Source organism: Fistularia commersonii, chromosome 13 (genome assembly GCF_037954325.1).
Source record: "Fistularia commersonii isolate RoL2024-O1a breed Wild chromosome 13, RoL_Fcom_v1.0, whole genome shotgun sequence".
In the NCBI taxonomy this organism is placed as follows: domain Eukaryota; kingdom Metazoa; phylum Chordata; class Actinopteri; order Syngnathiformes; family Fistulariidae; genus Fistularia; species Fistularia commersonii.
The window spans coordinates 6,467,437-6,482,204 of record NC_141296.1 but is presented as its reverse complement, the minus strand read 5'-3'; the positions used below and the strand labels follow the sequence as shown (position 1 = coordinate 6,482,204).

At 40.7% G+C, this 14,768-nt stretch overlaps 1 protein-coding gene across 2 annotated transcripts; it reads right to left on the bottom strand.

Annotated features, from left to right (window-relative positions):
* Positions 1–2,108: 2,108 nt before the first annotated feature.
* Positions 2,109–11,923, bottom strand: ubl3b (ubiquitin-like 3b). 2 transcript variants are annotated; one of them, XM_086158809.1, is made up of 6 exons: positions 11,778–11,923; positions 9,552–9,671; positions 6,727–6,835; positions 6,388–6,474; positions 4,354–4,431; positions 2,109–3,587 (listed from the first exon to the last, which is right to left on the bottom strand). In XM_086158809.1, the coding sequence occupies exons 2-6, from the start codon at positions 9,576–9,578 to the stop codon at positions 3,535–3,537; spliced, it is 354 nt and encodes a 117-aa protein (XP_086014935.1). In that variant the 5' UTR covers positions 9,579–9,671; positions 11,778–11,923; the 3' UTR covers positions 2,109–3,534. The 2 variants fall into 2 exon arrangements, with proteins under 2 accessions (XP_086014935.1, XP_086014934.1); XM_086158808.1 differs by lacking the exon at positions 11,778–11,923 and adding an exon at positions 10,213–10,371.
* Between the last annotated feature and the right edge of the window lie 2,845 nt (positions 11,924–14,768).

Sequence of the window (14,768 nt, the reverse complement as noted above, 5' to 3'; positions counted from 1 at the left end):
CTCTTTTAAAAGGTAAACTCTTATAGAGACTAATAAACAATCCAATTTACTAACAGCATCAATTTTGAAAACTGATGAATGATTCCATGAAAAGGAGAAAACTGGAAACATGTTTAACATGTTAACCAGCTAGTTTATAAACACCAGTTGTGAGTAGCTGTCATCAGTACACAGTCTCAGAACCGGTCCTTCCAAATATCCGGATGTGTCTTTTCTTTTATGGATGGACAATTTTTTGACAGATAACAATGACAAAAATTCCCCCCATCATAATAGAACAGTGAACACGCTGATTCCTGGAAAATCTTGTCATGGCCTGGGATGGTTATATTATAAACACTGGAATATCTCACTGTGGTGGGGAAAGAGAGAGGCACCTGATTGCTCGGATTGCTCATATTTTGCAGCATGAAATAACGCCGACAAAAACTTAAATTCCTGAGATGTCATTTATACCATTTGAGATGACTGGACTTGAAAGGGCTTTTCTTTCATACTTGCTTTCAACACAACTAAACGGTGTTGTGCACAGCTGAAATCAAGCTACAGCAAGTTGATCTCTGAACATCAGGCGGCTGCCAATTGAGGAATTAAGCTCTTCATATCGGGCCTGAGGAGCCCAGGCAGACCAGCAGGAAATATTAGCAGGACTTAAGCCAATGACAGCAATCCCAAGAAACTGGCTGTACGCGTGCTTTGACTCATGTGGACCGCAAAAGAACAGTAATTCATCTGAATGTGGTGAGCTCAAGTAGCACAGATCACCTCCACAGGCCTCATTTAAAAGTAGCCGATTGCCGCTGTGGCCTGTTTAGTAATTACTATCCTCTCAACACTGTCAAACCACATAGGAGTTAAGAGTCGGATCAGATAAGGGCTCGGGGAAAATAAGAAGGGATGCAGAGTGAGGTAGTTTGAACTCAATAGCAGGTGTGGAGGTGCTGTGTGTGAGCAAGGCATAAAAGGTTGACTGCACTTTTCCTAAAGGAGGCTGCCAGCTTCGACTGGAAACCTGGCCCTGTTGCAGCTCCACAGCAGGAGCAGGACGGGAAAGAAAAGCTGCTGAAAATTCACTCGCACGCAGAATTCTGACTCGGCGTGGAGCCGAACCCGTGTCAACAGAAATGATTAATGACTCAGCACGATTTCGATAACGGTTAAATTAAGCTATCTTTTTTTTTTTTTTAAGAATTAACTATAAGCCAAAGAATTAAAACGACCCACTTTGCAACTGCGTATAAATGGAAACGCTACCACTCAGAGGTCACAAGGTAGAACTACACGTACAACTCGAGGGTTTATTCTGATTCTGGGCAGATGCAGCGGATTTATAATAGGGTGCAAAAATAAAGTAACAGAATCTCAACCATCTGAGCAGGACTGGAATTTTCCAACCATTTATAACCCTTGCAAATCAATTTATAACAGCAATTGATGGGTTTCTTGAATTTTCAGGAAAATTACAGTTAGTTGCAACAGTTCAAACATGACTTCCTACTGATTTTGAGGACAGTCGAGTTTGCAAGAGACATATGATTTGCAAAACAAATAAAACGTTACTTACACATTGAACCTCCAGGGATGTGAGGGTAATGCCCTTTGATGAGGAAGTAAGGGATGAATGGAGTATGACGTCTTCAAGGTATTGCTTTAAAATGGCTGTTGAATCTGTTAAGAAACATTCTGAAGGCGTTTGGTATCAAACTCTGCACATTCCGGTGGTTCAGTGACACTGAAACATTACAATTACAAACAGAGATTTTTCAACCAGACTTTGCGGTGTGAATATTTGTAAATGTTACTACACCCGGGAGGCAGGTCATCATGAATAGAATCTCAGACGCAAACTCAAGAGCAGCTCCAACTTTTACATTACAACTGTAGAGGATTTCATTAGAGGGTTGACACAAAAAGTCAATTTAATAGAATGCATCTATTTGTACATACTGCCATTTTCCACAGCAGAACTCTTTACAGTAACAAAAAGTACAGGAGTATTTCTTCAAGTCAGCATGCAGGAACCCTGAAACTGCTAAGTGGAATACACCCTTTACTATGACACTGTACACTGCAACGGTCTCTTATTGAGAGTACGGTGGAAACTGTTGCCTTATTTAAAGATTTATTAAGTTATGATACAAGCTTTATATAGACCACATTGCATTTTGCTTTGTACATTTATTCATACTGACTAAACTTTATAGCAGTGACACCGAATGACAAAAACACAAACCAAAGAACACTTGATGGAAGGAATCAAAAGGTTTTTGAACGCTTTGCGAAGAAACTGCTGCCCATCGACAGTCAAAGCAGGCCATGTTTTTAAGACCATATACCCTTACCAATTCTCACAGATTGGCGCATGTATTCCGCACCCCCAGACACACGCACAATACAAACGCTCCCACACTGAAACTCAACAAATGCCTTTACAAGAGATAAAAATTGATATTTTAAATTTCAACATTAATGATATTACTGAATTCCACAATAAAAAGGCAAAATAAGAACTGAAGACAGCATTCAAATGAAAAGTGGGTGAGCACAGCCAAAATTTCCTTTTAACTCCTCCTTGAGGTGGGAGAAGCGCTCTGGCTAACTCGCCTCAGTGTCAAGTAGAGCCATCTTTAACCACCTGTGGGTTGTGTGGAACTGGCCTGCTGCGTCTGCTCCACCGTTTCAGGCAGACTGATGACGGAGCGTCCACAGAGTAGTCAAAAAAAAGTCAAACACAGCATCTGATGGCACAAAAAGAAACCAGCCATCTCCGAGAGCCTCCCTGGGATTCGTTTTTTCTCGTGTGGAACAGAACGTCCTTCAGATGTTGACGCAGCCCTTCTAGTAAATGTCTTTTGATCTATTGGTCCATTGCAATGAACAAAAATGTGATTTCAATATCGCAGGTGCCAATGCTGCGGATACCGACCCAACAGTTCAGTTTCAGAGAGGCAGAAATCTCCTGTGAGGAAGATGGCACATTTTCTACCGCACAGTGAAATTAGGGTCCGGTCCTCTGAATAAGAAGGAAAAAAAACAATTCATGATGAAAGAAGAGAAAGAGGGTGAAGAACAATAACATTTGCCATTAAGGGTTAGATTAAGTGCAACAAGGGGGTTAACACCATTCAGTGAAACCTGCGGAAACATCCACGGGAATGGTTTGGGAAGGTTATAGCCCTCACATCCGAGACAGCACTTCTGAATCCATGACAATTCCTGGGACTTTTTAAATATACATATGACCTGCTCTCAAACATGTCCAGTACCGAACAGGTCCGCGAGGGAAAACCTAGGGTTTGATGTCACAATGTTGAAACTAATTTTGCCAATACATTAAAGGTTTAGGGGTGAATATATTGGCACGAAAAAGCCTCAGGGTAAGACAAGAGTTCCACCACAGCAGGTGAGGCACCCTTCGCAGACTTCCTGGGATTTATTCCGAATCCACCGCCGACAGGACGACAGGCATGTGTGGGTATACAGAATCTATGTGTGTATGCATGTGTTTGTGAAGAGGAATATTTTTCTGTTGCTTTACAAGAGAAGACAGCAGTTGCTCTCTGTTGTTTTTTCTCTGTTTCTTTGACCTGAAAAGAAAACACATCAGAAACATGAAGTTAGTAAAATTAGGGTGTGTCCGTGTGTGTGTGTTTTGAGAGAGAGAGATAGATAAGGGGAGGGGGGGGCACAAAAACACAAGAAGTTAAGAAGTTGAATATTACTTTTACAGTGTTAATGCAAACTGTTTGTTAGGGTATCAGATAATCAGATAACAGTTTCTATCAGATTTTGCAGTATTTGTGTAAATGTTGGCAGATATACATACATCATATCCTTTTTTTAATGGAAACTGTCTCAACAGTCTGTAGTCTATTTATTTCCAGCAAGCTATATACCATTGTTCTTTGACAGTGAAATATGTATCAAGTGTATAGTATGAAGTCAAAGCCAGGACATTTAACTCCAACTTTTTGCTGACAATAGTGGGAATAGATGATGTTGTCAACTAAATCCACTGTCTTACAAAGGTTAAAACTTCCATTTTATCAATATTCAATGCAGACTAAAATGTCTCTTTAATAATCATTCTGACATAAATCGACATCTGGTGCAGCTGGATGTTACACATGCAGTATGACTACATTTAAACGGTGCTCAAATACCAACCAGCTTGTCAAAAATTAAAACGTTTTTCTCCCCAAATAAGAAAATCAAAACGGGCTCCAAAAATCTCCAGTCCGTTGACCTCTAATCATAAGCCCAGGAGGACAAAATATTAGCAGCATAGCTACAAACAACCAAGCATAGTAACTTACCCTGATCCTGATGCAAATATCATATTGATTAACTCACCATGAGAGTTGGGCTCTGGAAGGGTCTCTCTGGCAACCAGGTGCATGACAGTCGTTCGGCCAGGAGGCAGCTTCAGAGCTTTTCGCGTGAGAACAACACATTGTCAATTAATTTTTTTCAAAGACAAATACGTATGGCAATTTTAAAAGTTTGAAAATGCTACATGTATAGATAGACAAAGTAAAACAAAAAGCAAGTAAGGGCAAAGGGAGCGCAGGAACTTCCATCAAAACCAACCTCACACATTGCGGAAACAGTCTGAATATATTTCCAAACTTCTTCTTGTCTCCATTTCATATTCTGAAAACACTGAGCCATCACCATTTAATCTTTTCGATACAGGGCCTTCATTGTGTTTGGGACTTGGATGAAGCCAAAGCAAACCATGTCCCAGAAAAAGAGAAGCTAAAACTGTACAAGATTTGATTTGTTATTGAAACAAACGATGTGATCTCATGGTCTCTTACAACAAGGGAAGGTTCTCAACCCTGGACCAGAGAAAGATCTCGTGTGAATGTAACCAACAATTGTCAACAGGCAGCCAGAAGATATAATTTGGGAGAATTCATCAGCTGCGTACCCCAGAGTTATTGTATGTTTTAATCAGCTCAGCTGCACTGTCAGAAAATTACAGAGGGAAAAGTCAAGGTCTGCTCCTAGACGAGATTGACAGGAACCTATGCTGGATATATAGAAAGAAAATCTGTCTACATGGTGTTTTCCACAATGCTCCAACCTGAAGAATGATTTTCAGGATGTCTACTGACCCCAGTATGTCTAGACAGCAGGACTGATCATTGTGAAGGGTGGGAAGGGGGTTTTCAATCACAGCATTTATAGGTGCAGTCTTTTTCTTCTTCTCCTTTGGGCCTTTCCCTTCAGGGGTCGCCACAGCGAATCAACCTTCTCCATCTAACCCTATTCTCTGTATGCTCCTCTCTCACTACGCCCATAAATCTACTCTTTGGTCTTCCTCTAGACCTCCTGCATGGCAGCTCGAATTCCAGCATCCGTTGACCAATATGTTCACTATCCCTCCTCTGTACAACCGTCTCAGTCTGGCTTCTCTGACCTTCTCTTCAAAACATCTAACATGTGCTGTCCCTCTGATGGATTGATTCCTGATACTATCCATCCTCGTCACTCCGAAAGACAATCTCAACATCTTCATCTCTGTGCGTTTATAGGTCAGTACAGACCCACGGAGAAAGCTAGCAAAACACATCTTGACGGAGTAAAAAAATAATAAATGTCATGGCGAGGTTGGAGTGATCTGACTTGATAATATCTTAATAACATAATAGGAAGTGGATTTCAGCTGATCAAGTCGTGCCTATAGACGTATTTGTATGAGTCACCAACATATTCATGTGTAGACAGTTCCCAACAATATAAAATGCTTGGCTTTAAGATAAAGCTTATGAGCATTTAACACTGCCCCAGTGTATGTTATGATTTGAAGCAGGAGAAATGCCAATCATTTTGTGATGAAATCAATTAGTTGTCAATTTGCAGTGGAATTTAAGAGGACCAGGAGTTGGCCAGGAGTTTCAGACATGCGAAGGAAAGGGGAGGACAGGAAACAGGAAACGCACATTTTGGGTGACAGGCATTTTGTCTGCCTTTGGGTGGAAGGCAGACAAAATGGTGACAGACTTAAGAAAATGGCCTGTGAAACCGGTTTAAATGCTTAGTTTTAAAAAAACAATATTAAGACTGCAGAACCCACTGGCACGTATATGTTAAGTAGAGTTCAACAAAAGATAACTGGACCTGAAAAAACATCACGAGAGGAAGAACACCACATTCAACTATTGCAGAAGTTTGATCTCATAAGCAAAACATGCAGTTTGACAGGATTATTATGTTGGTCACACATTAAAAAAAAAACATAGTAACTGGAAAAGGAGCAAAGTAGCTGTTTCTTTAATGTTATCACCATATTGACCTGGTAGACAAACTTCAGAATGTCTCCAAATATCGCCACCCGGTAACCAGCATTTACAAGAGTTGTGACTGAGATAAAGCACTTACCTCCCAGGGTGACGTTGCCATGAAGAAAGCGGCCCTGAAAAATGAGGCGCAGAATGCTGGGACTGCTCACCCTCTCCTCCTCCCAACCTGTTTGCAAGACATCAGAGACACAAGCGCACCATCTACTGTCAAAAGCTCAACACCTTGATACTGTTGTTAACCAGAACAGGTTCATTTTCACAAATAATCTTTTTGCTGTCCCCAAATCAGAAGAAAAATGCTACATCAAAAGAAACAGAAAAAAGTTCTTGGCAATGAAGTGTTAAAAACTGACATCGATTTCATTATGAAAATACACAGTAAAAAAAAAACACCTATATTAATTCAATCAAATGTTACCTGCTGGCCAGTTTTCAAACACATGCTTGGCAATGTCTGTTGCGGAGTCATTTGGAGAGAAAGTGAAGTCCTGCGTTTTTCCACTGACCAGGATAAGGCGGAGGTGCACCTACAACATCAAACAAAAACATCTCAATATCTGTCCATTGGTATGTCGCAACAGTCATCTACATCCATGAAAGTGAATCGCGGTCGAATCCCCCTAGTTCCGCTAACCTCCTCAGAAATGAGGTGACACTCGAAGGGGTGTGAAAAGATGGGCATTCCAGTCTAATTAGATTTATCTCTGCCAGATCTCCACCCTTTGACAGGGCAACTTCATTCACTGAGGGCTTACACTGAAGTGAGCCCCTGATGCCGGACGCGACAGGCGATAAGGGTGGGGTCCGGGGGGGGGGGACATTAGCCCTTTGGTTTCAGGGCGCTGTGAGCTTCTCTCTGGCCTGTCTCACAAATGCGATAACCCCAGGTGTCCCAGACAGCTCTGGGCCACATTATTAAATTTACATGGCCAGTGCGTAAACCGTAAGGGGGAAAGGGCAAATGTGTTTGAGAGTATCTCTGTCAATGGGGCTTCTCCAAATGTTCCTCTAGGCAAATAAAACAACTAAGCTGGCAAAAAATGAAAAAAAGAATAAGCAAAAATAAAGAGGGCTTCTTGTCTAAACATATAAATGTCTGATTTTATAGTGGAGAGCTTTGGTAAATTAGAGGATAAATTTATCGGGGCCATGTACCACACAATAAATCACCCTGTGACCAAAACTTGCTGCAGAGGAGCAGATTCTAATTTTAAAAAATGTCTCCCTGGGTCAAACTGTGTACACACTTGTATCCTTCATCAGTTTAAGGTCCGTTTATTGTCACTCTGAGAAACTGCTGCATCAACAAAGCAAACAACCAAATAGTGAATATGAAGGAAAGTACAAACATTAAGCAGAGGATTTAACAAAAGCAAATTAATTACAACTCCATCTATGTCATTTAACCAGAAATTCATTAAGTAGATGGTTTTGTCTCTTGTGTGGTGTCCTGATACAGAAATAAAGGAGCTATGATAGATGGATCCTTAACTTATTCAAATAACTTCATTATGAATTCAATAATATACTCACAATATGATCAAATAATATTGACGGGTGTTCACCTTAATGCCTTAACCCACAGAGTTTCTGCGCTGATTGTTCATTTGTTTATCATGGTACATATGAAAATTACTCAAGAATAAAATGAACATCCTCTTCCAAAGAATGTCCTATTTACATCTTTGTAATAGAACATCTGTGATCAGGGCTCTGAACAAACAAATAGGACTCACTGACCCTGACATTTACCTGCCGTGAAAAGGTAGAACCTGAACTTTCCTTGCTTCATAAATCAGAGAGGGTGAGAACAAAGAGACTTAACCACGAGGTGTGACATCAGGGCGGGTCAAGCCTACTCTCTGATCTGTTTACAAATACAATCCTCACTCTGTGGTCCTCTGCCCTCCCCTCCCCCTCTTCGAACCGAATAACCCCAATGTGGGGTTACATACCATGTCTTCATTAACAAGCTTTGGTCCCATCCCTTTTCATCCCCTAGTCCCATGAAAACAAAGTCAGATCTGCCCGGTCACCCATGGCAACATCCCGCATCACAATGTCCTTGTGTTACTCCAATCCAAAGATGGACATCAGATCACTCAAATACCCTATGTATGTATAACCATCTCATCTATCTTCAACAGCCACCCCCACCACACCCACAGCACTGTGTAGGGATGCTCAGCCCTCCTCCCATGGGTCCCCAGTATGTGACATCACAGTGTCCTCTTTTACAGTGTGGATGGTCTGCAAACAGTCCAGATGCAATTTGAGGACAAAGGTTATGACTGTTTTCTACTGTTACACCACTTCACTAGGTATCTTTTACTTTGACGTCAACCTGCCTGTCATAGTCCATGAGCGTGAAGATCTGAACATCACTATTGTCAAAATATTTCAGAAATATGCTTTTCTTTAAACTCAAAGGGGAGGCAAAGTAGGGGCTTTAAATCAGCTTTGGCTTTGGATCAAAATTTGTGGTAATGAGTTTAATTATGGTTGACTGAGAGACCATTTACATGCTGTGTAAACAGTAACATGAGCCAGAGGACAAAGTGTACTCAATCAAACAGAGATAATAAACAGGGTGTAAAGGAATTGTAACGGTAACAAAACAACATTGCAGCATACAGCGCTTTTCTGACCAAATTAACTAATAATGATATTTTCAGATTCCTCGATTGTTAACACAAAAATAAAAATTCCATAAAATTTCATATTATGATGTCTGTTTTCTAATAATTACTGTCTTAAAAAAAGAGAGACTGGTAGCTAAAACTTAGACACAACTTTTCAAATGTGTCTAAATGTCTATTGTCCATTCCAGTGGCGGATGGGGCCAGGACGCCGGCTATATCAAGCTTTCATACAAGAGTACAATCAATTGGCGTCTAAACCTGCAAAGGAAAGTAGGGCAACGTTTTAACAGAGATTAGACAGATGGTGTTTCGCAGGAACAGCAGTCACTGTCTCATCTAAGTGTTTATGGGCAATGGCTAATCCATGACCCCCTACCACCACCACTGCCTCCCCACTCCTGAACTCGACGCCTTAATTTCTTTTAACCTGAATAAAATATAATTTCAGTGCCACCACCGTGACAATCACTACTACAATGCAGTAATCAATTCATATCAGCGACCCCACATTACGTGTTCACAGCCCCAAAACAAACATGATCATCTTGGCCAGTGTGCTGTACAGTAAATAATCTCGGGTCTTTGGCGGACCCTCACTCACCATGTCAAGATCCCTCTGAGTGGTCATGGCTCAGGGAAGAGAGGGAGGAGGAAGGCAGTGGACTGGCAGTGAAGAGGAGAGGTCTGGCAAGCTTCAGCTGCTGGAGACGGGTCCAGAGCCCTGACACAAACGGCACAAACAGTGTGAGGTGACTTGCCACAGCCTGGCACAGGACGCGTACCGCTCACGGTGCTTTAAATCCCCAGCGGACATGTCAGTGGCAGCTATCACAACAACAGCAGCCGGTCATGAACCCACACACGAACCACTATTCTTCTCTATTCAAAGTTAACAGTGCACCTGGACAACGCGTCGACTTTTGCTGCATGACATTAATTGTGATACATATTTCTCGCAGTGCTACGATATATCCTCCTATCGCATCTAGCCAGCTTGTAGCATTTAGCTAAATGACGTTAAAGCTAGCATGTTGGCAATAGCGGTTACACTGAACCGTCGTTGTAAATGTGCGGTGCTTACAGAAGAGGTGATGTGCATTTGCTAGAAAAACACAATACGCACTCAGAAGCACTCGAGTTTGAGCCCAGCGAAGAAGAATTATGCTAACGTTAGCTTCTGCCAATCCTGCCATCGCAAGGTAGCCGCGGGCTAGCCTTGCTAGCTAAACGTGAGTGAATTATCTTTGTCCTGCAGACCTCACCTGCATCTAATAAATATGACGAAACTTCGCATTCAGTTGAGTTGGAGGATCAAATGGAAGCGGCTTTGGTCGCGAAAATATCTACCGGAGGTGGGTATCGCTGACTGGAGGTGTCGCTAGCTAATGGACGAGTAGACACCGGATGTCAGCTGATTGTAAACACAGAAAGCAGGCGCAAAGGCTGCTGAGAGTTGAAGTGAGAGTCGAGTCAGACGCAGATCTGTCTGCTACCAACATTCTGCGATGTATCACTTGCAAAAGAGCAACTCCGTTCCTCTGAGAAAGCCGGATTTGTTCTGTGTTACGAGTAGAGACTCGTAAGTAATAAAGTTTACACGACTGTTGACAAGCATCATACACTGGCATAATAAAACAGCCTTGCCACATCATTTGGTAATTTCATTCATTCCAGTTTATAAAATAATTCAGAAATTAACATTTAATTCGTTTCTACGGGATTATTATAAACGAGACATTTTACCAAAAAAGTGTTATTCTTATATTTGCTCATAACCATTGAGGAAATCACTATGTACATTTTCTTTTATAAATACCTCGAATATATATGTTATTCACACTGGCAAAAAGGCATTCTTGGCTTAGAATATCGTTTGTGTGCAAATGTTCTTGTTACACCCGAACTTTCACCACAACTTCCCCATATTTTTCTCGTGTTCATTTACATGATCGCTCAAAGGAAATGGTTTATGAGTTACATTAAAAATCTTAAAGAACACACTCTTGAAATGCTGCTAAGTATGAGCATACCATATTTCTCCTGCCAAAAAAAAAGAATATATGAATGAATATATTTTTCCAGATATAGTTCTGACATTTACCTGGATTCAAACTTTGATCAGCTTGGACTGTAAAAACTGTTTCACCGGATCACGGCTTTGTTAGATTTTGATACTCAGGCACTCTCATAATCTGATATAAAACAAACTGACCCATAAGAGGGTACTATAAAAGCTAAAACTTGAGAAATATGTTGTCCTTTATAGTTTTGCTGACAGCCTCTCCCTTTCAGTAATAATCTGCAGACCTCTTTACCCAGTACTGCCAAAGTGGAGGAATACTTGACCTCACTACCCCGGAAAGGGGCTAACTCGAAGCAATGCGGCAGCAGCAAGAGTAATCATTGTCACATTTCAATGTGTGTAACCGGCCTGAAAACCTGATGAAATCCATAGATCTAATTTTTCTAGTATACTGGCCTTTCACGCAAGAGCGGGTGAGCCTAGAGCCAAAAAGGGTGTCAGCAGTTAAGATTTTTCTTTTGAGCAGAAAGCCATACTGTCATCAAAAATAAAGCTTTGCAGCTTGCTGCAGACCCAAATCAAACTTTGACTTCTGTAGCCCAGGATCCTTTAGTCCCATTCACATCCATAAGTGATGCTGCAAAACAGTAGCTTCACATCTTGACATTTACGCAAACAAGACCATTCGAGCTTGTTGTGTGTATCTAATAAGTAAACTGTCTTGGTTGAACCTAACATTGCTGTCTGCACCAGAGTTAAATCCTCAAATACCTGTACAACACATCAACCGGTTATATTACTCACCGGAACACTTGCTGTTGGACTGTGGTCCTTAACTTGTGTGCATTCCTGAACCTGCTGTCCCATGTTCTTATTCTTCGTCTTCTTTTCCTTTTGGCTTTTCCATTCAGGGGTAGCTACTTAATTTAGAACCCTGCAGAAGATGGTGAAATCCAACCTTACGTGGGCAGATCTTTGCCATTTATCTCTGAACGTCAGTCATAATGAGGGCAGTTGTGATCCGTGAAGGTCACCTGAAGAAGAAGGGGGACAGTTTTTAGAACTAAGCTGGATAGAAGAGGTGGCAGCTCAGATGGCTGTAGGCCAAGAAGGCGTGATGCCAGGTGTCCTCTTTAGTGCATCGAAGGGCAGCCAACATCCACCATCTGGAGTGGTTTGGTGTTGTTCTCCCACCTGGTGTGCATGCTACAACTAATGGTACAGGTGTGTGTGTGGGGGGCAGTGTGAGGTGGAAGGCTGCAACACTTGGTTACATCCGGTATGGGAGGGTACATGGCATTCACCTTGGGGGTGTTTTTCAAGTTTTAACTATTGAGCCTTGACAAAAAGTAATTGAGACCGTGTTGAAACAGGAGTGTGAATCACAACGGTGTTTTTTGCCGATCTGCTGGCTGTCATTAAATACTCCCACAACATTTTTCTGGGCTCAAAATGCCCAAACTGTGAGTCATCAAGGTCTTGCTGCTAACTCGTCAAGTGGGAAAATTTGAGTTGTAAAAACATACACGGGCATATCAATGCTTCACGGAAGTTACAAATTTAAAACTAGACTTGAACCACAAAGTGAAGAATATCTCATGTCACTTTTGTTTTTCCATTTTCAAGTATATTTATTCAGTTTTACATCTCTCCTAGCCCTAAGTGACATTATTACTCCCCTTTTAATATGATCCCAAAAGGCAATTTTCTAGAAATACTTTTAGAAAAAAGTTTGAATTTGCTATTTAAGTACAGAGAAATCACACTTTGCTTACCATCTCTTGCAGTAAAAACCTTGGTGCAAGCACTTAATGTTCTAGCTCTCAGTCTGTGAAGGCCCACAGTCTCAGCCATCGGCTTCAGTCAGTAAGCCATTATCAACCCCTACTGACCAAACTCCTATGTGTTGGTGATTTCACTTTGCAATATATAAGCAAAGAAAATCACCAATTTGGAACACTCCATTCCACTAAAAGTGCTTTTTTCAGTATATGCATGCCCATGCTCCACGTTACAGTGAGATGCTTATTATTATTATCATTATTATTATTATTATTATTATTATTATTATTATTATTATTATTATTTATTATTACTTATCAATACCGATCTGGATGCACTGCAGACGGCAAAGTAAGAATTTGGTTGTACAGGGAATCACGTTTCCAGACTGTACACATTGCAATAAACATTTGGAATCTTGAGTGTTTCACTTTAAGCAATCCCCTCCTCTCTTTCTCTGTCCTCTTTATTCCTTCCCGCATCTCCAAAATCCGAGACAAGGTTGCAGTCCTCTGATGACACCCGATGCACATCCAGTCGGCTTGAATCCAGGTTTTTCCTCCTATCGTTGAGACACTGTAACTGCATCATGCCATGACCCACTGAAGTCAGGTGATAGCTGTTAACCTCCTGCTTTGTTTCTTTTCCTACTTGCCTCCGAGCTGTGTCTCCTATACAAAGACAAGATCTTATGACTCATAGTCCACTTGTGACTTCTGAATTGGCTCAATTTAGGGATAACCAAGGATCTTGTTTGTTAATCCATTATCAAGTTTTTATCATAAATGTTTTGCTTCTTAATTTGATGATGTGCTCTTTACATGCAGAATCTACTCCCTATTTCCCTGTCCATTCTTGGGACAGAGTTGAATGCAGTGACATAATGTGTCATTCATTGTAATTGTTATAACTGCTTACCCCAAAGAAAGTTTTAGTACAAGAATTTAACTAAAAAAGGGGAAATTAATGCCTCACACTTTCAGCTCACTTACTGTACTGTACACATACTGTAGTGAGAAATGTCCGTCAGAGCAAACAATAACAGCAAAAAAGGCATTCAGTCACGAAAGTGCTGAAAAAAACCCTTTCATCTATTGAAATTCTATGCAGACCCAAAGCTCCTCTGCTTCTTTCAGTGTGGATTATTGGACAGAAATCCCACAATCTATTGCACAATAAACTATATTTCAGAATCCCTTCAATAGAAAACATTTAGCTTATTGGTTTAATATCGTATGCTTCTGTATAGAGGGGCTGTGTTTGATCCCCTAAACCAGCAGTGAACGAACAGTTTTCTGTCAGCTCATACACATTTTGAAGAACATATATAGAAAATACAAAGAGAGATCATAGGCCTGAGTCTCCATCCGGTGTCAGATACCACACCTTTCCAATGAAAAAGAACCACTGTAAATGGAGAAAAGGCAAAACACTTGAGTCACACATAACCTTTAGGCCTATTCTGTTATATAACATAGCAGGTAATTTAGTTCGTAATATGTGCAGACTACAAATAAATATTTATCCTGACAAAAAGGTGTGTGAGGATGCGATCTTTGACATCATCTTTCTTTCTTCTGCAGCAAGCATCAGTTAAACATTCAAGAGGCTCTTGAAGCTAAAAGAACACTCCAAATGGAACACTGTTACGTTTTGTGACCATATAAATAAATGGCAAAACACTGAGTTGAACTAACATGTTTGGAAAAAGACTGTCTTAAAGTTTCAGATCTAAATGTTACTACGCTAAATTTAGGATAATATTGTATGCCTAATGCTTGTGATGACTCTTGGTGTTCAAAGGTGAAATGAAAAAAAAAAAAGCGTTTTTGATAAGTTGATTAGGTTATTAAAATACAGTATTTCAGACTAACAATATGGCCTTCATTCTTTATTTATATACAAGTAAGGAAACATGGGTGAAGCTTGAACATGACAAAAGGCATATACACCCCTTGATTTGAGCTGGTTTAAGAAGGACACTGAAATGGTCCAGTTGATGGTATGATTTAT

Coding starts and splice junctions, on each gene's coding strand:
- ubl3b (XM_086158809.1), bottom strand. CDS start 9,578: ATGACCACTCAGAGGGATCTTGACATG. Junction 6,836..9,551: donor CTCAGAGGGATCTTGACATG/GTGAGTGAGGGT, acceptor TTGATGTTGTAG/GTGCACCTCCGCCTTATCCT. Junction 4,432..6,387: donor TGGCAACGTCACCCTGGGAG/GTAAGTGCTTTA, acceptor TCACGCGAAAAG/CTCTGAAGCTGCCTCCTGGC.